General features: G+C 31.3%; 1 protein-coding gene across 6 annotated transcripts in view; it reads left to right on the plus strand.

Moving 5' to 3' along the window:
• LOC143045795 (uncharacterized) overlaps positions 1-24566 on the plus strand; it is a 48909-nt gene extending 24343 nt beyond the window's left edge. For 4 of the 6 annotated variants that reach the window (XM_076218589.1, XM_076218598.1, XM_076218567.1 and 1 more), the window contains exons 5-23: positions 453-548; positions 1399-1550; positions 6547-6703; positions 6845-6932; positions 7150-7200; positions 8026-8084; positions 8678-8749; positions 9023-9091; positions 9472-9555; positions 9926-10005; positions 10860-10962; positions 11533-11550; positions 16910-17047; positions 17882-17981; positions 19219-19379; positions 19713-19835; positions 20932-20991; positions 21472-21569; positions 22231-24566. In XM_076218589.1, the coding sequence (XP_076074704.1) occupies positions 453-548; positions 1399-1550; positions 6547-6703; positions 6845-6932; positions 7150-7200; positions 8026-8084; positions 8678-8749; positions 9023-9091; positions 9472-9555; positions 9926-10005; positions 10860-10962; positions 11533-11550; positions 16910-17047; positions 17882-17981; positions 19219-19379; positions 19713-19835; positions 20932-20991; positions 21472-21569; positions 22231-22267 (1746 nt within the window). In that variant the 3' untranslated portion in view covers positions 22268-24566. Of the gene's footprint in view, positions 1-452; positions 549-1398; positions 1551-6546; positions 6704-6844; positions 6933-7149; positions 7201-8025; positions 8085-8677; positions 8750-9022; positions 9092-9471; positions 9556-9925; positions 10006-10859; positions 10963-11532; positions 11551-11958; positions 11977-16909; positions 17048-17881; positions 17982-19218; positions 19380-19712; positions 19836-20931; positions 20992-21471; positions 21570-22230 lie in introns of all 6 variants that reach the window. The other 2 variants (XM_076218573.1, XM_076218580.1) reach the window with 2 other exon arrangements.
• Positions 24567-26938: the final 2372 nt, after the last annotated feature.

Genomic DNA, 26938 nt, shown 5'->3' on the forward strand with positions numbered 1-26938 from the left:
TCTATTGGTGTCAAACCCTCCCCTAACCTGAAACAGTTGTGTAATGGCACAACTTAAGAACAAACTATGCACAACAAAAGAAGGAAAGTAAATATATTAGACACTTCAAAAAATGACAACCACTCAATTACAGTCTCCTGTCTTGGGACAGGCACATATATAATATGGTGGGGTTAAACCAGTTTGCAGCGACAAACTGCCGGTGCCCACTTAACCTGGGACAGTGGTGTAACAGTACAACAAAAGAACAAACTATAAAAATCAGTTGAAAAATGTTTAAACATTCACAATCAAATTAAAAAACATAGGTCACAATTATCAAAAGGTGTTCAAAATTCAGCATATTTTTTGTAGTTTATATATTAAACATTATTTTTTTGCAAATAAAGCAAACAAAACTATTAATACAGAAATAAAATGTTAACATAATTTTAAAATTACATGTATTTCAGGTTGCTAGAAAGAGAGCAAAGAAGATATTGTGTATTGCCAAGGAGATTGCATCATCAGAACATGTATTTGTGGAAGTTCTTAAACTGCTCAATGTGGTATGTTCATCCATTATCCTTACTGCAGATCACAATTAAAAAGATTATATTTTGTCGCTCTTCAATAAAAATGCAATCCTTATTATAGGTACCATAGAATAAAAACTTCTGATATTAAAAAAAAAAACATTCAAGTCGAATCAAGTGTGTGTGAAGAGTTGTTAGACAACGATGAGTTCAAACTTTATCCCTCCTTAACCAATCTAGATTTTAAACCTATAAAGGTCTTATTGAGGAGTTGTTTCCCTTTTTAAAAATTTGAAACAAAGTCAGTTAGTTTAAAATATATAATTGGAATAATAGATGTATTGCAACTCACATGAAACACAAAGTCATCCTAGGGACAAATTGTTTTTTGGGTCATTTGTCTCGACTTCAAATGCCAAAATTACATTGTACATTCAATGTTAGGTTGACCTCATAGGTGACCGTTGAATAGAAATATAGTCTCTTTTGTCTTCTTTCCGCATGCAGTAAAACCCTTGCCAAAGTGAGGCATTTGTCTGTCAGTACAAATATGCAGCAAGATAAAAATTGGGATGTTAAATCTTATGTCTCTTGTAAAGATAGTGCACATTTTATACTTGCAGACAGAGTTCAAATTTGGGAAGTGAGTCATTTATGTCCTGTATTAACTTAGAAAATTGCAAAGCTTGAGTGAGGGCATTTATTTCCTTAGACACATTCTTAAATTCGTTCTCAGTCTGAACATGCATGAAATATTTGTATTGAACATTAAACATCAATTAATCAATCACCAAATGTAATGTAAATAAACTCCTTAAAAGACCTTTCCTGTACCAGTGTAATAGGCCAACTTAAAATATACATCAGTAAAGTTTTCTTCCAGGATTTTCGTATGCACATTTCCCGAGCTACAGAGAAAGCTGGTAGACCTATTGTTCCATCAGAAGTATTAAACAGGATACTCAAATACCTGCCACAGTTACAGAACTTTAATGAAGATCTACTACACGACTTACAGGAGAGAGTCAATAACTGGTATGGTACTTCATAGTTGAAAGGTTATTTGTAGAGCTTGTAAAAACATTACATAGTGATCCAACTTTCCTCTGTCAGCAGCGTCAACATTTAGGTTAAGTCTGTGGTTAAATTTGTATGCCCCACCTACGATAGTAGAGGGGCATTATGTTTTCTGGTCTGTGGCTCCATTCGTCCGTCAGTCAGGTTAAAGTTTTTGGTCAAGGTAGTTTTTGATGAAGTTGAAGTCCAATCAACTTGAAACTTAGTACACTTGTTGATTATGATATGATCTTTCTAATTTTAAAGCCAAATTTGACTTTTGACCCCAATTTCACGGTCCAAAGAACATAGAAAATGAAAGTGGAAGTTTCAGATTAAAGTTTTTGGTCATGGTAGTTTTTGATGAAGTTGAAGTCCAAACTTGAAACTTAGTACACATATTCCCTATGGTATGATCTTTCTAATTTTAATGCCAAATTAGATTTTTTACCCAATTTTACGGTCCATTAAACATGAAAAATGATAGTGTGAGTGGGGCATCTGTGTACTTAGGACACATTCTTGTTTTTATAACTATGATATTTTTTAAACCGTCAATGAATTTTACAAAACTTTTACTAAATGACTAAAGCTTCTTTATGATCAAAAGACTACCCAGATTAAACTTTTGAAAAACACTTTTTTTTCTTTATTTTCATGTTTTTTACAGTCAGATAAAGGAACATAGATTTTCTGCAGTTAACATTAGAATTCAGTCTAAGAATAAAGTTTTTCAGACATCTACAACTTGGTGTATCCTTCATGGAATTTTAATTACAACTTGAAAGATGCCTTATTTTTTTTTTATCAACAGACATTTTTTTTACTGTTAAAGGGACATAAGTTTTTTTAAACAGTTTTGGGTTAAAGTTTTTTGAGGCATCATAACTTTGTTAAGCGGCTTAGCCTACATAGAAATTTATGAAACTTTGTTGGAAGCTATTTTATAATATTTCAATACCTATCAGTCGTTTACGTTTGAATCGAGAATTTATCAAAAATCATGAGGCGGCATTGGGGAATTTTACTGAAAATCGAGGGCGACATAAACTTCTCCCTGGAGCTTCTCTAGAGCGAAATGGGGAGACCTAGAGCGACTTTGTCGCTCACTTCGCCTGGTGTGGTGACCCCTGAAGCCTACATAGAAATTTATGAAACTTTGTTGGAAGCTATTTTATAATATAGAGACATGTTTTGTGATTCTGATAAAACCTATAAACTGTGAAACTGGTTTACAGTAGTAATTTGCTCTGAAATTTCAAATGTTATCACGTTAAAGCTGAATGTGATCTTGTTGCTGAGATTTATAAAATCAGATATGTTCATAAAACACAAGAAAAAATTGTTACTGGTAGGATTATGATATATCATTACATATTTGATCACGTCTTCTTATGCTTACCTGTTTAAGGAGAATGCTGTTCTAGGATCAAAGTAAAGTTCTATACATATGCATTAAAATAGATTATGATCTTAACTTATTGTCGAGCCTGCAACTTTTGTTGCAGAAAGCTCGACATAGGGATAGTGATCCGGCGGCGGCGGCGGTGTTAGCTAACTTCTTAAAAGCTTTATATTTTAGAAGGTGGAAGACCTGGATGCTTCATACTTTGTATATAGATGCCTCATGTTACGAAGTTATCGTCAGTCACATGTCCAATGTCCTTGACCTCATTTTCATGGTTCAGTGACCACTTGAAAAAAAAAGTTCAAATTTTTTGTAATGTTGAATTCTCTCTTATTATAAGTAATAGGATAACTATATTTGATATGTGCGTACCTTGCAAGGTCCTCATGTCTGTCAGACAGTTTTCACTTGACCTCGACCTCATTTCATGGATCAGTGAACAAGGTTAAGTTTTGGTGGTCAAGTCCATATCTCAGATACTATAAGCAATAAGGCTAGTATATTCGGTGTATGGAAGGACTGTAAGGTGTACATGTCCAACTGGCAGGTGTCATCTGACCTTGACCTCATTTTCATGGTTCAGTGGTTATAGTTAAATTTTTGTGTTTTGGTCTGTTTTTAGCTCACCTGGCCCGAAGGGCCAAGTGAGCTTTTCTCATCACTTGGCGTCCGGCGTCCGTCGTTGTCGTCGTCCGTTGTCCGTCGTCGTCCGTCGTCGTTAACTTTTACAAAAATCTTCTCCTCTGAAACTACTGGGCCAAATCAAACCAAACTTGGCCACAATCATCATTGGGGTATCTAGTTTAAAAAATGTGTTGTGTGACCCGGTCAACCAACCAAGATGGCCGCCACGGCTAAAAATAGAACATAGGGGTAAAATGCAGTTTTTGGCTTATAACTCAAAAACCAAAGCATTTAGAGCAAATCTGACATGGGGTAAAAATGTTTATCAGGTCAAGATCTATCTGCCCTGAAATTTTCAGATGAATCTGTCAATCGGTTGTTGGGTTGCTGCCCCTGAATTGGTAATTTTGAGGAAATTTTGCTGTTTTTGGTTATTATCTTGAATATTATTATAGATAGAGATAAATTGTAAACAGCAATAATGTTCAGCAAAGTAAGATCTACAAATAAGTCAACATGACCAAAATGGTCAGTTGACCCGTTTAGGAGTTATTGCCCTTTATAGTCAATTTTTAACCATTTTTCGTTAATTAAAGTAATCTTTTACAAAAATCTTCTCCTCTGAAACTACTGGGCCAAATTAATCCAAACTTGGCCACAATCATCTTTGGGGTATCTAGTTTAAAAAATGTGTGGCGTGACCTGGTCAACCAACCAAGATGGCCGCCACGGCTAAAAATAGAACAAAGGGGTAAAATGCAGTTTTTGGCTTATAACTCAAAAACCAAAGCATTTTGAGGAAATCTGACATGGGATAAAAATGTTTATCAGGTCAAGATCTATCTGCCCTGAAATTTTCAGATGAATCGGTCAATCGGTTGTTGGGTTGCTGCCCCTGAATTGGTAATTTTGAGGAAATTTTGCTGTTTTTGGTTATTATCTTGAATATTATTATAGATAGAGCTAAACTGTAAACAGCAATAATGTTCAGCAAAGTAAGATCTACAAATAAGTCAACATGACCAAAATGGTCAGTTGACCCGTTTAGGAGTTATTGCCCTTTATAGTCAATTTTTAACCATTTTTCGTAAATTAAAGTAATCTTTTACAAAAATCTTCTCCTCTGAAACTACTGGGCCAAATTAATCCAAACTTGGCCACAATCATCTTTGGGGTATCTAGTTTAAAAAATGTGTGGCGTGACCTGGTCAACCAACCAAGATGGCCGCCACGGCTAAAAATAGAACATAGGGGTAAAATGCAGTTTTTGGAACTGCATTTTACCCCTAACTCAAAAACCAAAGCATTTTGAGGAAATCTGACATGGGATAAAAATGTTTATCAGGTCAAGATCTATCTGCCCTGAAATTTTTAGATGAATCGGTCAATCGGTTGTTGGGTTGCTGCCCCTGAATTGGTAATTTTGAGGAAATTTTGCTGTTTTTGGTTATTATCTTGAATATTATTATAGATAGAGCTAAACTGTAAACAGCAATAATGTTCAGCAAAGTAAGATCTACAAATAAGTCAACATGACCAAAATGGTCAGTTGACCCGTTTAGGAGTTATTGCCCTTTATAGTCAATTTTTAACCATTTTTCGTAAATTAAAGTAATCTTTTACAAAAATCTTCTCCTCTGAAACTACTGGGCCAAATTAATCCAAACTTGGCCACAATCATCTTTGGGGTATCTAGTTTAAAAAATGTGTGGCGTGACCTGGTCAACCAACCAAGATGGCCGCCACGGCTAAAAATAGAACATAGGGGTAAAATGCAGTTTTTGGCTTATAATTATGAAACCAAAGCATCTAGAGCAAATCTGACAAGAAGTTAAATTGTTAATCAAGTCAATATCTATCTGCCCTGAATTTTTCAGATGAATTGGACAACTGGTTGTTGGGTTGCTGCCCTCCAATTGGTAATTTTTAAAGAAATTTTGCCGTTTTTGGTTATCTTGAATACTATTATAGATAGCGATAAACTGTAAACAGCAATAATGTTCAGCAAAGTAAGATCTACAAATAAGTCAACATGACCTAAATGGTCAATTGACCCCTTAAGGAGTTATTGCCCTTTATAGTCAATTTTTAACAATTTTCATTAATTTGGTAAATTTATGTAAATTTTTACCAAATATAGTTCTCTGTTACTAATGGGCAAAGTTCATTATAGATATTATTGTAAGAAGCAAAATCGTTCAGTAAAGTAAGAACTTCAAACACATCACCATCACCAAAATACAATTTTGTCATGAATCCATTTGTGTCCTTTGTTTAATATGCACATAGACCAAGGTGAGCGACACAGGCTCTTTAGAGCCTCTAGTTTTCATACTATATGCAATAGGTCTACTATATTTGTTGTATAGATTGATTGTAAGGTGTACATGTCTAGCGGGCAGATGTCATGTGACCTTGACCTCATTTTCATGGTTCAGTGGTCAAAGTTAAGTTTTTGAGTTTTGGTCTTTTTATCTAATACTATATGCCATAGGTCAACTATATTTGGTGTATGGAAATATTTTATGATCTTTATGTCAGTAGCGCAGGTTTCTTTTGACCCTGACCTCATTTTCACGGTTCATTGCACAGTGTTAAGTTTTTGGTCTATTTTTCTTAAACTATAAGTAATAGGTCAACTATATATGTTGTATAGAAGCATTGTTAGCTGTACATGTCTGCCTGGCATGGTTCATCTGACCTTGACCTCATTTTCATGGTTCATTGGTCTTTGTTTAGTTATCTTGGTTAATGTTAAGTTTATGAGACAGTTGTAATAAAGCTTTATACTTAGGACTATCTACATAATATCAATGATTAGTATAAAAGGCGAGACATTTCAGCGTGTGCACTCTTGTATACATATATATATGCATTAAAATGGCAAAAACCGAATAGTAAAATATATGACAATAAAATGTGAAAATATGTTTTCCATTTTAGGGAGAATTGTAAGAAAGTAGCTGATATTTTTGTAAAGAAGGGACCATTTTTGAAGATGTATACAGCATATATCACAGACTTTGAAGAAACTAACAGAGTGTTTGATGATGCTATTAAGAAGATTCCTACATTTCAACAAGTTGTCAAAGAATTTGAGGTAAAAATAATAAGGGGATTTAAATATTGTTTAGACTATGATGTCGAAAACCTATTAAAAATTTGATAATGAGAAGCAATATTTCATTTTATTGGTAACTTTATCTACATTAGGTCAACATAGGCTATGTTTTTCTTTCAGATGTCCCCAAGATGTGCTAGTTTGGGAGTGAGGCATTATTTACTAAAACCAATACAGAGAATACCACAGTATAAGCTTTTGTTACAAGGTACACAATTCACAAATGAAAACTTTATGTGTATACTGATAGAAACATTCTGTTTGTTTATCTTTTTCACTAAAAAATAAATTAATGGAAATATAACAAAGGATCATAGAGTTAATTTTGATACACATTTTTTTTTTTTCAAGAAATAATTTGAAAATGATAATTACTTGATATGAAGTTTGATTAAACAAATAGAAAATGTATTTTCCAATTGTAGATTATCTAAAACATCTATCACCAGAATCAGAAGACTATGAAAACACAAAAAGTAAGTTTGATATTAGATCTAGCATACCTCAGCATATAGGTAAATGTCTATGGCATTAAAAAAAATTACCCTTTGTGTTTGCACTTACTACATGAATCTAAGAATGGAAATGGGGATTATGTCAAAGAGACAACAACCCGACCAAAAATCAGATCTCAGGGGGCCACTTCCATGCTTAATTGATAGGGGTTGGTGCAAGAGTTCTGTTACTCCACCTTTTTCATATGATCTAGATTTTTAAAATGTATACCTTTTCATATATGGTGTAGGTCAAAATTTTAAACTTTTCCCATATTGTTTGAGTTTAGTGTTGTGTGTAATGTAAAAGTTAAATACCAAATTGCCAAAAGAGAGAAAATTGGTTGATAAAAACACAGCTGGAAACACCAACAAATATAACAGACGAAGTTATTGGAACTTTATTGACCTTATCATATATTTCTGATAGCTTTTCCAAAACAAATATATAGGTATACCCTGGTACATGGCAAAGGAGGATCCTGGGGTGGGGGGGGCTTGTCTCCCCCCTTTTATGAGAAAAATTTGGTTGATTATATAATGAATCACTGAAGAATGACTGGAGTGGACCCTCCTTAGATCAGTCAACAGGCCCTCTTATATACAAAGTTCCGGATCTGCTACTGCATGGCAATGAGACAGTATGGTAACCACACTTATCCTCCCCTTTTAATCTTTATCAATGAAATAACGTTACATAAAAAATCACAATAAATATAAATAAAGAAATAAGTAGAGGTTGCAGCCATTTGTACAAAATATGTATCATTCTATAAAATGAAATGGTATTTTTTTTTTCTATTGTAGTTGCATTGCATATAGTGAGTGAAGTTGCTGATCATGCAAACAGCAGTATGAGACAAGGGGTAGGTTTTATTATTGACATCTTATCTCAATAGTAAACTTACAGCTTCATTTTCTTTCTGCAAGTATATGGGTAATGGGTTGAAAATAGATTCTCATTTTAGGCTTTTTCTTTCTATATACTTGTTGCGAAAAGAAATGAAAAATAACCTGAGTTATCCCCCATTTCCCATTGAAAATATCACATAAAACAGAGGAATTACATGTTATATCTTTTATTTGAAAAAAAATCAAATTCATCAGAAATGTTCAGTCTTTTTAATGATATAATACAGATATAATGTATATTGATATGAAGCAAATTTAAATGGATATAACTTTATAAATTCGGTTAAAACGTTTCATAGACTATACAGTTAAAACTATAAATGGCATCATACAAAAAAAAGTAAAAACACAAAAATACTGAACTCCGAGGAAAAATTCAAAAAGGAAAATCAAAAATCAGAAGGCAAAATCAAAAGTCCAAGTACATCAAACGAATGGATAACAAAAGATTGTTTTCAAATAGAAATAAACAGATCTATACAAAAAGTACATAGAAAAGAAATCAGATAAGATATATCTTGTTGATAAAAAAAACCTTTCATTTCAGGACCAAGTTCAAAAAATGTTAGAAATACAGAAAAGTTTAGAGGGACAGTTTGAAGTAATCAAGCCTGGAAGGGTAAGTTTTTTTGTTATATAGATATTGTTGAAGGTGGAAAGTATAAACATATATCGTAATTTGAGTATTTTTAAATGGTTTTTGGGTACAACTTTTATTTTAAATCTTGTCCATAAGTGGAAAAAGCATTCTGTGTTGATCTATAAATATACAATTTATTGTAAAAATTAACATAAAAATTGAGTGAAATTTTAACAATAATTGGCTGTTTCAACTCTTTGTTATTTATTTAGTTACAGTAACTTTACTCATGTTCCTTTTAATCTACATCAGGATTTAATCAAGAAAGGAGAACTGATGAAATTGTCCAGAAAAGAAATGCAACCAAGGATGTTCTTTTTGGTAAGTTATCCAAAGTATTATGTGAGAATTAATTTTCTTGGCCTTTTCATACATGTATATGTCTATGTTACCGTAATAGAAAATTGTCAGATTTCAAATTTTGGTTGTGGGCATCATTGGAAGATTGATCAATGTAGTTTTGAAATATATAAAAATTATCTGGTATATATTTCAACAGCAACCAAATAACAAACAAAAAATGAATTCTTCGCAAAATTGTATGGTTTATTAATGTCAAGTATCTTTCAATAACAAACCAATTTAAATAATTGATAGAATATATAGTTATGAATATTTTATAAGATTTAAAAATTCGATAAAAGTTAAGATTTCATTTATGAAAGCATTACATTATCTGTAATCACTATTTATATTTTCAGTTTAATGATGTGCTGTTATACACTACACCAACACCGACTGGAGGATACAGACTGAACAATGTATTAACGTTGAGTGGTATGAAGGTACTTATCAATATAGATACTTTATTTTAAGTAATTTTAGGAAAAAAAATGATAATATGAGTATTATTGAAATATGTTGATTTGTTTTGAATACAAAATTGTGGCAATGTTAACTTATGTGTGAATAATGGGCAAGTTAGGCAACCTCTCTAATGGCCACTTCTCAAGATTTTAAAATGTTGCTTTATAATATGAACAGCCTCTAGTGAAGTACAAATATTTTTCTTCCTTAAGCATGTGACAGTGTATCAACCAATCAATGAAATAAAAAGTTTGAAAGTAAGAAATATTTATTAAAGCTTAAATTGTTCAGTCTGGAGATGCTCTAAAAAAACAACATTGAATTTTATGCCACACATAATCTTTTCAGATAACTTTACCAGCCTCAAAAGAATACAACACAGAATTTAACATTGTTACAGTACAAAGATCATTTACAGTAGAAGCCAGGTAAGGGAAATAAAAAGATGAGAACATACTTTAATACAAAAAAGAAGAAAACTAATCACTGTAGACCAAAACACTGCCTTCGTTGAGGAGCAAAATCTGTACCTTAATATAAGCTGTTAAAGTCCATGGGATAACAATATGTGAAACAATTAGTTTGATTGAGTGTGATTTTTCATACAGATGTCCTAGTTAACTTTTTTATTAAAATATTCATTATAAAATATTTACAGCAGATTCACATTTTAATGAACTTTTTTTGCCCAAAATCCCACCCCATAATTCAATACCATTGCAAAAACAGTCCACAAAACATTACATAGAAAATTAAAGACAGAGCATTCAGACTAAGAATGTTGCAGAAAAATTGTTGAAATAATTCAATCTGCCTGATGATGTTGAGCTGGTTAAAATTTCGCTAGAATTAGTTCAAGATTACCTTCTTTTCACACAATAACAGTTTAACAATCAATCTGCAGTTTCTGCAAATATTAGCTCATCTAGTTTTTATGTTGACTAAAACATATGCCTCTTTGAAACATATATATACTTTTTTATTGAAAAGAATTTGTTTGTTTAAAGCACATGAATGCAATGATTTATTTGTGTAATTAGCAGGTTGATTTGTTAACAATTGAACCACACTTACTATAATTTTAAGATTTGGATCTATATCATTTTAATTTTGAAGCAAGTGAAAGTTTGAAGAATAACTGTAAAGTGTCAATATTTATTTATATTTTTTGTGAAAGCTGTGTTTCAAGATGAAAGTTGGCAGCAGTTCAATACATTTCTTTATTTAATAATGTGACAGTAACAAACTGTTTTATGGTGCATTCTTTATTTATTTATACTAGTTCTGAAAAAGATAGAGATGAATGGGTTACGTCCTTGAAGAATACCATAGATGATTACACTCAGAGGAAAAATACCTTCGAAACTGTCAGAGCTGGTAACCAGGTAGGTAGAAGTTTACATCATGATTTCATTTTGAATAGGTCAAAAAGTTAAATAAATTGAAGCCATTAAATCTGAAAATCTGAAACATGTCCAAGCAAATTTACAGTGTACTTAAAAAGCTTCATGGGATAACATGCATTTTCACTTAAATAGCAAATGCTGTGCACTTATGGGAACTTAATTGTCACCAAAAAATAGACACTTATTTAATTGTCTCATGATTCCCCATGGATTGTTGACACAAATCTTTATGAAATATTTTCACAGGATTGTTCATTCATTCACATGTATTTAATATACAAACAGTTTACACTCTCATTGATATGTCGATGTGTGTATAATGTGCTCCTAGCATGGCTGTGTTTTCCCTCTCCTGAAAATCACAAAAAAAACTTTTTTTCAACGGAACAAAGTAGGATAAGTTACAATTATTTAGTTTTTAGTTTCCAATTGTATATACTTTCAAATTAATTGTGAAAATTATATGAGATTACAATGAAGTTTAGCTTGAAATTCATAATTTTTTGGTTAATAATTCATTTATAGATTCAAAATTTTGTTTTTGAACAGATGGAACAAATATATGAAGTATGTAAACAAAAGTATGCTTATTTACATGTAAACAAACTCTGTATCCTGGCTTAGAAGTATTCCTCACCTAGATTTATACCTTAAACATTGCTTTTTAGTTCACCTGACAAAGACCGTATATGCTATTGCTATATTCATTTCTTTAAACATTCATCATACATTCAACATTCTTGTCTATGAAAGTTTCACCCATCATTTAAAAGCTAGCGATTGAAGAAAATATTTACTACCATAGAAGTATTTTCTATGGCTCTTTTCTTGCTAATTAGTAACAAGAAATGCTATAATCATGCTATGGTATTATGGCTAAACATTAAACCATTTTCATCGCATCAACTTATGTAATTGCATAAAAACATTTATATAACCAAGAGCTTACATATAATGAGACTTGTTTTGTTCTAGGTGGAAACAAATGATCAGGTATTCTTGTCAGATGCTGATTGGGTAGTCTGTGTCACATGATGTAGTGTATTTAAACATGGCAACCTACTTTCCTATGTTAGGTTTTCTTCACCCTGTTTGTTCCACTTGTAAAAATATAACCGAATAAGGGGTTGGCATAATGGGCACATTCCAGAATAAACAAATGATTGCACCTTGTAAAAATCAAAATATGAAGATGTCATTAGAATAGTTCCGACACTCTTTTTGTGTTCAACAAGTTAACCTGCTATTTGTTTCTTTCTATATCTATTGCACCAATCACTTCATTCTTATAACAACTGCAACAGTTTTCACAGTAGTGATAAAGTATGAGTCACTTATAACTAGGACATGTTTCATTGATCTGTCTGTCTATGTTTTCTGTAACTGTATTACCAGGATAACAAAATTATCTTCCTTGATTCACCTATATTACATGTAAGCTGTTCAATCACTATGTTCAGGTTATTATTATATCACAGCTTTGCGACATAAGCAGACATTATCAGCGATGTCACAATGACTTAAGAAAAGTTTTCAGTTCTGTGCACACTTGCCAACAAGTTTCATGTTGGGACTCTTGGTGGATATTTTATGATATCAATTATAGAAAATCTGAAGATCTTTATGTATCAGACATGTTTTTAGAAATGTGACATCAAATTCATTCTGAAATTGCTGATGTAGTGAAAATAGTCCATTTTTAGCTCACCTGGCCCAAAGGGCCAAGTGAGCTTTTCCCATCACTTGGCGTACAGCGTACGGCGTCGTCCTCTGGCCAACGAAGATGGCCGTCATGGCTAAAAAAAATACATAGGGGTGACATGTAGATTTTGGCTTATATCTCTGAAACCAAAGCATTTAGAGCAAATCTGACAAGGGGTACAATTGATTATCAGATGAAGATCTATCTGCCCTGAAATTTACAGACAAATCAGACAACCCCTTTTTGGGTTTCTGCCCCCAAATTAGTAATTTTAAATAAATTTTGCAGTTTTTGGTTATTATCTTGAATGGTATTATAGATAGAGATAAACTGTAAAGAGCAATAGTGTTCAGCAAAGAAAGATCTACAATTAAGTCTCACATGACCAAAATTATCAAATGACCCTTTAAGGAGTTATTGCCCTTTATAGTCAATTTTTAACAATTTTCATAAATTTTTGTAAATTTTTAGAAAATATTTTTCACTGAGCCAAGTTCATAATAGATATAGATAATTTTAGCAACAAGAATGTTCAGTTAAGTAAGATCTACAAACACATCACCATCACCAAAACACAATTTGTTATGAATTTATCTGTGTCCATTGTTTAATATGCACATAGACCGAGGTGAGCGACACAGGCTCTTGAGAGCCTCTAGTTAAATCAGCTTGTCTTTTAGACTTCATTGTAACTAGAACACACCTGCAAAATCATGGGCATTTAGAGCTTGGTTGAAAGTAAGAAAACTGTTGTAGGGTGAATTTTTGTAAAAGATTTAATGATTGGAGAATTTCAGAAAAGGTATCAAAAGTCAAAGCAAAGCAATTTATTTTAGCCCTCATCCATTTTTTTCCTAATTTGTTATTTTTTCAAGATTTTCTATAAATTTTCCATATACTGTGAACACACATATATTATAATCTCTATATAATAGAAGAAGAAGAAGAAGAAGAAGATATTTTATTTTCCAATTATGGGCCCCAAAGGGTATAAACATTACAACATCAATAATTTTCATTGCAATCCAAACAATGAGATAAAAAAAAAAGGATTAATGAGAACTATTGAAGTTCTTAAAGAATATGTAGATAAATATCTAATGCATTTTAATGCAAGTGTGGTTGATATAGATAACAAACAAACAGCTCAAAAAGAGAGAAAAAATAAAAGATATCCATATATGTATAGTACACTATAAGTTGGATCAAATAAACATATAATAAGTAGCCAAAAAGAAAGTAAAAGTTAAGCATGTAATATATGACCGCAGTTGATGGTAAACTTGGAATTGATAGGAGATAGCAAATGCAATGAACACTTTATTTATAGTATATGTATGTTCATAGTATACAAATAAAGCGGGGGAAATTTGTACTGTCCCCCAAGCACCTATGAAAAAGGGTAGTAATGCCCTCTAATGTCAGGAGTCAAACAGTCATTTTGTCTATCGTTAGCTTCAAATTGGTTTAAAATTTACTATGATTTATCAAAATATCCTTAGCGTGATTCTTCAGAGGTATCTTTACCCTCATTTTGGGAAAAAAATTAACCTGATTCTTCAAAATCAGTCGATTTTTCTAAAAGAAAGTGTACATTTTATCGTCATACACCAAAAATTACCGTTAACATCATTTGGCACAACTTTTTCAGTTTAATTTAATTTAATTTAATTTAAACATATTTATTTGTAGTGGATTGGGAAACAAGTTTTGCAACTTATATTAATCCCTTTCCACTTTGCAGGTGCGAGTGCTGCCTTGTAGCGGCATTAGCCTACTCTTTTTCGAAATCTACAAGGGTGTCTTTAACATACAAGAGATATGGCTCTCTCTTAACACAGGTCAGCCATTTATCGTCCCCTTCCGATGGACTGTCAAGGGAGAGCCGAAAATTGAGTTCCTGAAATTTTCAGTTATTCGTCATAAAGGTACCCCCCATTACGCTCTCATGAAAACTATGTGTTAAACCGTCCTAAACAGAAGTTTAGTCTATTACTTTAAAGTCCAATCGATGACGGAAACAGAATCCAGAAACATAAGCCTTTATTGTTGTTTTTCTCCCAACATTACCCAAACGAATTTATCATAAGCGAGGATGACAAATGCGACTATACATAGTACCTATAGGACACAAAGGCATAATGATTAATTTATTGAGGAAGGAAGAGAAGCAACCCACAAAATGGGGTCTTCTCTTTTAATAGTATAGATACTGGTACTTATAAATATATCTTTCCTTCAAAACATACATTTTGCAATATGTTGCTAGCCAATATAACTTTGTTTGCCCATTTAAAGGTTGAAGAAATTGAAAAACATGGACTAATTGTGCAGGAGAAATATATTGTCCATCTGTTGGCATTGATCTTGTGTCATTGTCCACTGATAGACACTTTTTAATGATTTTATAAGAACGTTAAAAAGATGCAGTTCTCAATCGATATATTTTTTCTTCCTTATTGTTTTATTTTGAACAAGTTTAAAATCATTGCTTGCTAGAGAACAGTTTTACGCAAGAAGCATTTCTTTTGATCACACTTGGTACACATGAATATGTTTGAAATAGTTTTTCTTATTTGATTTCTATGAACTCCTGTGAAATAACATAATCCACAAACCCTCATACCAACATGATGGCTAAATTTGGTTTTGGTGTTTCTACTAATGCGATACAAGATGTTTCTTCCTCATTCCCTTAGTATAGACAGGAAATGCAAAATATAAATTGTTGCTTTTGCTTGGATTGTGTGTTGTCAGGGTAAAATGGTATATAATTTTGGAACCTAGTTATATAAGTTGATGAGGTTTTGGGAAATATATATATGGTTATGGGATTCTAAAGTAAACTATAACTTTTTTTAAAAGAGTGCAAGTGAGGTCATTGATATGTTTCCAACAGAGAGAGCTTTTTGATCTTGATCAATCATTTAGCTTATTTTGTCAGATCTGATTATAATTAGTTAATCACCCAATTTTCAACAAAAAATTATTCATTCATACAAAAATAAACATTTATCAGTCACATATTAACATTTTTTTAAACAATTTTCAATTCTATAGTCCAATTACGATATTGTGAAATTTGGGTTTTGCCATTCAAGAGTTGTAGTCCTTGATTGATTGGAAAATATCATTTATGTAGTTTCGATGCAACATTAAATTAAGTCTTGACCTGTTCAAACAAAGCTTTTCAAATTCTATATGTTATGTTTATCAAATTCTAAATGTTATGTTACCAAATTTTAATATGTTATGATACTGATAACAAATGCAGGTCAAAAACATAAAAAGATTTTCCCTTTTGTAGTCTTTGATTAATTGATTTTGGTTAAGAGCACTGTATGATGATTTGATGCAATTAGTTGAAAACCATTAAACGATCTCTTTTGAAATTTTGATATATAGTTACTGATAATAAAAAGGGAAGGATCTTGGTGGCCATGTGGTATTAAATAGTTCCTCTAATGTGATCACTTACCTGTCAAGAGGTGAGATTGAGCCCTGCTAGTGGCAGTTGTTTGACTCCTATCTTAATTTACTAGGATTGCCTTGCCAAAGGTTGGTGGTTCATTCAAAATATTCTGGCTTTCTTAACTAACAAATCTGGCTTCAACAATATAGCCAATTGTGCATTACGTTTTTACACTATCAATCAATCAATCATAAAGGAGGTAAAATTCCAATTTGACTATTTTCACTTGTGCAGTCTAGGAAAAATGTCCCTTAATTGCATTAACAATTACACTAATAAATTTAATGAAAACCTGGTTTGCCCTCATTTTGTGATTAATTTGTCTTATTATCACTACCTTAGTGTGTGTGGCATTAAATGATTTATAATGAGTGGCTCTTATAATTATATGTAATGGATTCATTATTATATATATGGAATGGATTTTGTGGGTAAAGGTTAACTATGATATTTTCCCACTGAAATACAAATGTTCCTTAGGCTTATATTGGATAAAGTTTAAACCGTCATCAATTATCAACAAATAAATTTTTTTTTTAAATCTGTGTAAATAGGTATCTTAGTAAATAAGTTAAATCCAGAGTAAATGAGAAATACAATCTTATTTATTGATGATGATATTTTTTTTATGAAATTAGGCATTTGGATCTTTAATGTCTAAATTTAGCTGATTTTATTTTAATTTGAGCTTTTAATTGAGTTTTAACAAAAGTGTACCTATCAACATACTTATATCAGTTTTTATTTTTCAGTCTTTTTATGACAAAGATTTTGTTCTTGGTTCCAAAGCCCCAATATGGATACCTGATGCTCGTGTAACAATGTGTATGTTATGTACGTGTGAATTCTCTGTAGCATGGAGAAGACATCATTGTCGATCTTGTGGAAGGGTAAGATAATATTTTGATATTAATACATGGAGATAATGTTTTACACTGCTGATACAGATTTCTTTTGCCTAACAGTAAAGTGTGCCAAATTAAGTCATAGAAGCTTGATAATGAAGTTGTTTATAAATATTGTATATAAGGAGATGTTATCTTAATCAATTTGTGATCGTTATTAGATCCTTAAGAGTCGTGAACTTTAGACATTTTCTGCTGACTTGCATATAATGTACAAAATTTTTTTTTTGTGTTAAACTGTTCTATGACCAGAAAAAATGTATAAGAATAGAATCAAGTTATCAATTATAATGTGCTGATGTGGCTTTAGTTGATCATCAATCAATCATCCAGCACTTCTTTATGTATATTCTTTTGGAATAAGTTTTGTTTCAAGCTTCATGAAATGATTTAGTAAAATACTTTCAGATTGGTAAGTCTGCAAAAAGTTTCCAGTTTGTATGATGTTAAACTGAGTGTTCTATTGAACTATATAACATTCACAACTAGGTTTCCAAATGATGTTAATGTTTTTCACTTCTACTGGTACCCTATAATTAGTTTTGTATGCCTCACCTAGCGGCATTATGTTTTTCATACTGTGTGTTCCTTCAACCCTCTGTTCATCTTTTTCTTAGTAAGAGTACTTACTAGTTGTTTAATTCATATTGAAATGCAGTCTGTACTATAATTCAAAGGAGATTTGGGGTATACATCAATAAGGCAAGTAACCCAACAACATGATAGGACAAAATAGTAAATATTGAAATATAACACCAGTAATTACTGGCAAATCAAATTCTTTGGTTTAAAGTTTTGGATATTTGTTGTATATTTTAGGTGATTTGCTCAACTTGCTCAGATAACAGAGCCCCATTAGAATACCTTAGAAACAAACCAGCTAGAGTTTGTAATGAGTGCTTCCACGCACTTAAATCAGGTAAAATATACACAAAATAACTTTGCTCTATACCACTTCCTTTTCAATCTTTACATAATTGTATTACAAATGTATTTGTAAAGGAAAGCATTTTCTATGAAAAACAGCAATCAGTTCTTTACTTTTAGCATTACCAAGAAGGTCTGAAGCAAAATTTATTTTCCTGTATTTTACTGACAAATGGACTTACTTGTTTGCAGTCTGAGGTTATTTTTTTTAAGACATTTATAACTTTGTAAAACTTTTATGGAATGTTATGAACAGAAGCATTTTTAAGATGAAGAAAATTGGTTTTTTTATTGATTAATGACGTAGGCTGTCTTTTGTAGGCAACATCACACTTTAACACTGACTGCAATAATCACATGATACACAGAATTCTGCGGAACCTTTTTTGATTTTTAGCTCACCAGGCCCAAAGGGCCAAGTGAGCTTTTCTCAGCACTTGGCGTCTGTCGTCTGTCGTCCGTCGTCGTCCGGCTTCGTTAACTTTTACAAAAATCTTCTCCTCTGAAACTACTAGGCCAAATTTAACCAAACTTGGCCACAATCATCATTGGGGTATCTAGTTTAAAAAATGTGTCCGGTAACTCGGCCAACCAACCAAGATGGCCGCCATGGCTAAAAATAGAACATAGGGGTAAAATGCAGTTTTTGGCTTATAACTCAAAAACCAAAGCATTAAGAGCAAATCTGACAAGGGTTAACATTGTTTATCAGGTCAAAATCTTTCTGCCCTGATATTTTCAGATGAATCGGACAACCAGTTGTTGGGTTACTGCCCCTAATTTGGAAATTTTAAGGAAATTTTACTGTTTTTGGTTATTATCTTGAATATTATTATAGTTAGAAATAAACTTTGAACAGCAATAATGTACAGCAAAGTAAGATTTACAAATAAGTCAACATGACTGAAATGGTCAATTGACCTCCTAAGGAGTTATTGTCCTTTATAGTCAATTTTTAACAATTTTTATAAAATTTGTAAATTTTTACTAACATTTTCCACTGAAAGTACTGGGCCAAGTTCATTATAGATAGAGATAACTGTAAGCAGCAAGAATGTTCAGTAAAGTAAGACGTACAAACACATCACCATCACCAAAACACAATTTGTCATGAATCCATCTACTTCCTTTGTTTAATATTCACATAGACCAAGGTGAGCGACACAGGCTCTTTAGAGCCTCTAGTTTTTTAATCAAATTATATCTATGTAATTTTTTACACATGACAGATTTTAATGACAAGGTAGAGACAGGAAATGTTACAGAAGGTATGAGAGAGGACATAGATGGATCAGTACTGAGTCTGAGCAGTATAAAGGAAAGATTTCAACAGATCAGGAGAAGTGCAAGATTTTCTACTAAAGTCAAAAGACCTAAAAGATTGATTGAGGTGATTATATCATAATACTTTTAACAAATTTTACCAATAGTAGCTCTTTTATATTTAAGAGATAACACCTTACCAATTTTTGCTTTAATTTTGTTTTCAATATTAGAGTCACCTTTGTACTTTTTACATTAATGATAGCAGTCTCACGCAAGAGTGTTCTGCAGAACCAGTTACAAAGTTTATTGGAATTATTCCCCTAAATTGTAAACAACTTTAACAAACATATCATCATTGAGCAGAGCCTTTTTTTGTAAGTTGAAATGATACCAGAAGTTAAAAACTCCTCTAAGTATCAAAAAATTATAATCAGAGGTATTCTATTTCTAATTTCAGGTACATGCAAACAATTTGGACTGTAGTATGAGTGGATACCTGAAAGTTCTAAAAGGAAAGAAATGGAAAAAATTCTGGTTCTTACTTAAAGATAAAGTGTTGTATAAATTCAAGGCTAGTGAGGTAATATTTGTTAAAATGTGTTGACCAATTTTCAATTAAATCACAAGTAGTTGTAATACACACATACCCATACACCATTGTAAAAATGGTCTAGATATGGACAGAGTGTGCACAGTTTAGACATGAAAAAAACAATTGAGTTATCTTTCTTTTTGTACATAAAGTGTTTCAGAAATTTGTGTGTGCATTGTTGAATAAGGAATAACAATGTGTAACTAGATTTGCCATTGCAAGCAATAGCGGATGTCATCCTTCCCACACTGCCACTAAGTGGCAGACATTTAAAAAAAAAATAAACAGTGAATGCACATATATGCATGGCTATACATCTTTCTGTAAATTTCAGAGGACATTCAGAGGATTTCAAAAAAAATAAACAATTTTTAGCGGTGGCCATTTTGGAAATTGCAAAGTCTAAAGTCTCAATCAGATTTGCCAGACAACATTCACATAAAGTTTCATAAATTTTGGAGCATTTTGAAATTTTTGAAATGTTGCATACAAAAATTTTCATCAAATTTTAGAGTGTGATTTACCCTGTATATTTGGATATTATCATGTGTGTCTTATTTTCGATTATTTCCCTGAAAACATTTTACCATTAGTGAATAGTTGACAGTACTTTTAAAGGCATTGTACAAGACCATGCAATAAAAATGATAACAGAGGGAAGACTTTTAATTAAGTGCCCCATTTATAAAAGTCAAAACAGCAAAAATAACATGATAGCCTGTATATTTTACCAAACCTATTACATATCAATTTTAATGATGATAAAGCATATAAAAAGTCTAATAAAGATTTGTGAAATAAAGTGACAATCAAATCTAGCTTATTGACTTATATAACATACATATATAGGGTTATTCATGAAGATTATCATAAACCTACACAACCAAAATTGAATGAAAAGTTCCATTTTTTTACTGCATACTTTTCAGATTTTCTAAGTGAATTTTATGAATTTTAATCTTCAATTGAAGACTTCCCTAACATAACTAAAGCCAACCCAACATACAATATACATGACATTTGTGATTCTGACACAGCAATATTTCTTTATACAATGAAGTATAATATTAATGTGATTTTACAGGACGTAGCTGCCAAAGAATCCATGGCTGTTATTGGTTACGAAGTTATTAAAGTTTCGGAGGTAAGAAAATCAACTTTTAAATCTGTGTAAAAAACCTTTATAAATTCGGAGGTAAGAAAATCAACTTTTAAATCTGTGTAAAAAACCTTCTTTATAAATTCGGAGGTAAGAAAATCAACTTTTAAATCTGTGTAAAAAACCTTCTTTATAAATTCGGAGGTAAGAAAATCAACTTTTAAATCTGTGTAAAAAACCTTCTTTATAAAAATGGCCTTTGCTTAGTAGAGAAGCAGTTAATACTTGTATGGAAGTTTGATTTGATTAATGTCAAAACCATCTGAAAAGTTAAGCCTGCTTCTCTAAGACAGTAAGGAAGGTTAACAGAAGGAGATGGGACAGCATCCAAACACCATTATTTTATTTTAAATGTGATATGAATTTATATTTTGTAATAAGCACTATAACTGCTTTTTATTAACATTTTTAGAATATTTTTATCAATAAATGCAGGTTTCAAAAAAGTATATATTTATATTTCAGAATTTTGAAGGTGTTGCAGCCAATCTTGTATTCCAATTAAGCCATAAGAATCAGTCACCATCTGTGTTCCAAACAGATAATGCATCTTCTACAGACAGGTATGTAGGGAAGCAATTGGTTTTCATTTTCATTTAATTAGCAAGAGATGTACATCTTTTAATTGTTTATGATTAAACAAATTGCTGATTATGCAACTCATTTTTATTCTTAAAAATCAAATTTACACATGACGTATTAATTTCTATAATAATGGTTTTGAAATTGGAAAATCCCATTTAAAAATGCTTATTTGTCAATATAGAATCATTTTCATAACCACATGGATAAGTCCAATTCCTGATGCACTCAGGTTATCAATTAACTGGGTCAGAACAGGTAAGCGTTCGTCTGTAATGCCCTATTGTCATTTCTTACTGTCATAAACATTTTAACTGGTGGGTTGCCAAAGGTTCTAAACGCCTAAATCAATAATATGAATATCTAGCAGAGGACTTAACCTTGTGTGTTGATTTAAATGTTGAATACTTAAACTTTCTTTTATTCTTCTTGTGCACCTGCATGTACTTTTCTCCTTTATTCTATATAAATCCCCACTGGAAGGCCTCTGACAGACTGAGTGAGCGTAAATCCCTGTTATTGATAGTCGATGACAACAAGTAAAGGTAAATGATTCAGTAATATTACCAACATGAGTATTGTTGTTGTCCACGCTGTTATGAAAATGATTCTAATGTTTATTCGGTGTTAACTATTTTCCAGATGGATAAAAGCAATGGAAGAAGCAGTTCAAGGTTAAAGAGTTGTCTCCCATGGTGATCAGATTGTGGATATTGTTAAATTCCATATGAAATATCAAGTTTTTGACCATCTCATTTAACCCTGTCATAATTTATTTTTGTATTTATTTATTATGTCTATACATTAAAGGTGCCATACATTTTTAGATGAGAATGATAGTTTTATAAATTTTTGGCTTTATTTTAAAATATTATTTACTGAAGTGTTACATCCTGTAAATTTGTTCTTTTCTTTTCTTTGACTTAATATCTTAAGAATTATACCTTCTAATAAACACAAAACACAAGTAAGAAGAACTTGTTTGCTTTCTGCTGTTAGCAGCTATTTTGTAGTTTAATACAAGGCATTAATGCCTTCTATATTTTCTATTAGAATAAGTCAATCCCCCTCTAAGAATCTGTTACGTTAATATAAAATGTTATTTTCTTTTGTTACTATATTTACAAACAATGGTTGTATTATTGTTTTTGGTAGCCCTATAATTGGGTTTACTGTTAATGTGCAATTTAATTAAGTTTTTATCACTTAAATGTGATTTTGTTATACATATTATTACTTACATACTTATATCCTGTGATGAATCAAACATTCAGAGATTAAATTAGTTATAGAATGGAATTACAAGATACACATTATTATGAATTATTACCACTTATCATTTATTTCTAAATGAGTTCTGAATTGGTATATTATAATAAACAATGCAATACACAAGGTTTTATTCAAGGATTTGTATAATTATAAATTACACATTATTGAAAATAATATTAAATTTACAATTAATTAGAAACTGTGAAAATATATAACATATATTGAATTTCATAAGAAACAATTTAAACGGTTTCTGGATAAAGTGCAAAAAGTGTTCTTTTTTGCACCCAAAATCTTACAATTAAAGCTGATCACAATTTATACTGTATTATGAGTGATTTGTCGTTTGAAGATTATTTTTGTAAGAATGGTTAATGATGAATCAGCTGCTCTTACATATTTGCATTAATCATTTAATTGAAAATTTGCTGGTAAAGGGCGCTTTATTTCACTGTTATATGAGCAATAGAATCCATGAAAATTAGTCAATAGATTATATAATACTTGCATCATACTATATTTGGCAGCAGAAATCTATTTATATATAACTTCATATAAGATAAAGAGATTATGACCAGCTTTATAACTATATATGATTTATATCAAAAACCTAAAAATTTCTAAAAATGTATATTTTTCTATCATTTATTTCATTACATCAAAACTTGGTTGTTGCCATGGATATTTTAAAGACATAATCAAGAGTTGGTATCTCACATATCTCTGGAAAATAAATATTCAATATTTGGATTTTCACAATGCTGTCAATCAATCATGGGTTACCCATATTGCTGATATGTGAGAAACTGATCATTTTGTTTTGGAGGAAGAAAAACACCCCTTTTTATACAATGTACCAAATGTTCAACAACATGAGACAGTCTGTATATGTCAACTATCATTTTTTCTCAATTTTTTTCAAAATGCTTTTTGTACATCTCCACATGAAGTTTTTTGTATTTATCGATTCTGTCTGATATTTCTATGATACCTATATATTTTGTGTCTGCAGGCCAGATGCGTTAAAGGATCTGTCTTTATACATGTACTTTTTTCATCACTATTATTCTGCTCTTTCTATCTCCACAGCATTGTGTAATCTTTTCATTGTATCTCCATAGACTTGTGGAATCTGTATATTTCACAAAACAAAGCAAATCTCAGTTTTTTTTTACCGCTATTTTTTTTTAGAAATACAGCAAATAGTGAAAGGTTTTTCCTCCAAATTAAAGGTAAACCAGAAGTCTGTATAATTTAACTTGTGACAAAAAGTGTTGGGTGTAGACTGTAGTTGTTCACATTGATATGTATCCGTATTCATTTAAAGATGCCATCATAAATTGATAAAACAACATTTTCCATCATTGTTATATTGTATATTGAAATATTTTCGCATAAACAGCTAAAATAAATACAGTTTAAAAGAAGATAAACTTCAATATTGTATATCTATCATTGACTCGTTTAATGTATTTCTTTTTTAATTAAGAATATTACGAGTGTAAGTTTAACAGCACTGTATGCACCATAATTCTTGATTTTAGTAGCTTTTACAGCCTTCTATCTATTTTGCACCCATACATTAATTTTGTTGAATTTTGTAAATTTTTACATGGAAATAGTTGCTTTCTTTAAAATTGTACAGTAATATAGACTTTAATTAATTGTTATGTACAAATGATAAGTAAATTTTACCAAATATATAATGACTTTGTGTTGTTTTATTTATAACAATTTTTTCATAACATTTCATAGAATTAACTTACATGCAGATAATGGAGTTTACAAATAAAAGAAAATGGATACCGAGAGGATTTTCAAAATTCATTAGTCAGATAGAAACTTGAAATGCCCTGTCAAAAAAACAAAGACTAAAAATCAAACAGACGTACAAAAAAAAATAATGACTAGGCAAGAGGAAACATCAAAATTATAACGAAGTACTAATTTTAAAATATTTAATGTATGATAGAGATTATAGTCAACACAATTACATCCAAGACCAAGAGTTATGAGAAGCAAAATGGTCAAAAATGAAAAAAGACTACAAAACAGACAAAATCATCTAAGGTAAACTTTGTCAGATGCAATATCAAGCTTATTTTAAGTTTTAATATTTATATCATAACATAAAATGTTATGAATATTATTTAAGAAATGTAAGTACAGAATATTTTGCTACTGAGCTTATTCCCTATTGGGAACTAATGTTCCTCTAGAAGTGGCACAGACTCAATTATAGTTATATGAACTGAGCAAAAGATAGCGTTTACATTGAGCAGCCATGTTTCTAGACTAACCTTCATCAATTATGTTTGTGACCAGAAGTAGTCTGTTCAGTTTAAATTTTGCCTCCATATCAGTTTTAAGTTTTGGTTTAAGGTAGCTGATTGTCACATGAACTTGAAATTTAGGAAGTGAACTTTAAAAGTACAATGTATATACTAAATTAGGTTTTTTATCCAGGATTTGCACTTCACAGAACATACATATGTTGTTGTCTGATTTAGTCATGGTTACTATAGATAAATATTCTTCTTGTATTTTTATATTCACATCATAGAAATGGTTTCTCAGATTTTTTAAGAGAGATGCATTACTCAGAGCTGTAGGAGGGCAGAGGAACCTTATATTTTTCCAGCCTAAAACTTGTTAAGGGAGTGAGAAAGACCAGAAAAAAACATGAAATATAGATACATTTAATTGATTTTCTGCATATAGATCAGGTAAAATATCAGCCACTGGACACAATGTGAAGCATTTTTATACGACCGCAAAAATTGAAAATTTTTGGTCGTATATTGGTATCATGTTGGCGTCAACGTCTTTGTCGTCGTCGTCCGAATACTTTTGGTTTTCGCACTATAACTTTAGTTTAGGTAAAAAGAAATCTATGAAATTTAAACACAAGGTTTATGACCACAATAGGAAGGTTGGGATTGATTTTGGAAGTTTTGGTCCCGACAGTTTAGGAATAAGGGGCCAAAAAGGGCCCAAATAAGCATTTTCTTGGTTTTCACACTATAACTTTAGTTTAAGTAAACAGAAATCTATGAAATTTTGACACAAGGTTTATGACCACAAAAGGAAGGTTGGGATTGATTTTGGGAGTTTTGGTTCCAACTGTTTAGGAATTAGAGGCCAAAAAAGGGCCCAAATAAGCATTATTCTTGGTTTTCGCACAATAACTTTAGTATAAGTAAATAGAAATCAATGAAATTTAAACACAAAGTTTATGAACACAAAAGGAAGGTTGGGATTGATTTTGTGAGTTGAGATCCCAACAGTTTAGGAATTAGGGGCCAAAAAGGGCCAAAATAAGCATTTTTCTTGGTTTTTGCACCATAACTTTAGCATAAGTAAATAGAAATCTATGAAATTTAAACACAAGGTTTATGATCATAGAAGGAAGGTTGGGATTGATTTTGGGAGTTTTGGTCCCAACAGTTTAGGAATAAGGGGCCCAAAGGGTCCAAAATTAAACTTTGTTTGATTTCATCAAAAATTGAATAATTAGGGTTCTTTGATATGGCGAATCTAACTGTATGTAGATTCTTAATTGTTGGTCCCGTTTTCAAATTGGTCTACATTAAGGTCCAAAGGGACCAAAATAAAACTTAGTTTGATTTTAACAAAAATTGAATCCTTGGGGTTCTTTGATATGCTGAATCTAAAAATGTACTTAGATTTTTGATTATTGGCCCAGTTTTCAAGTTGGTCCAAATCGGGGTCCAAAATTGAACTTTGTTTGATTTCATCAAAAATTGAATAATTGGGGTTCTTTGATATGCCAAATCTAACTGAGTATGTAGATTCTTAATTTTTGGTCCCGTTTTCAAATTGGTCTACATTAAAGTCCAAAAGGTCCAAAATTAAACTAAGTTTGATTTTAACCAAATTGAATTCTTGGGCTTCTTTGATATGCTGAATCTAAACATGTACTTAGATTTTTATACGACCGCAAAAATTTTGATTTTTCGTCGTATATTGCTATCACGTTGGCGTTGTCGTTGTCCTGCGTCGTCTTGCATCGTCGTCGTCGTCCGAATACTTTTAGTTTTCGCACTCTAACTTTAGT

The sequence above is a fragment of the Mytilus galloprovincialis genome, chromosome 1, assembly GCF_965363235.1.
Source record: "Mytilus galloprovincialis chromosome 1, xbMytGall1.hap1.1, whole genome shotgun sequence".
In the NCBI taxonomy this organism is placed as follows: Eukaryota; Metazoa; Mollusca; class Bivalvia; order Mytilida; family Mytilidae; genus Mytilus; species Mytilus galloprovincialis.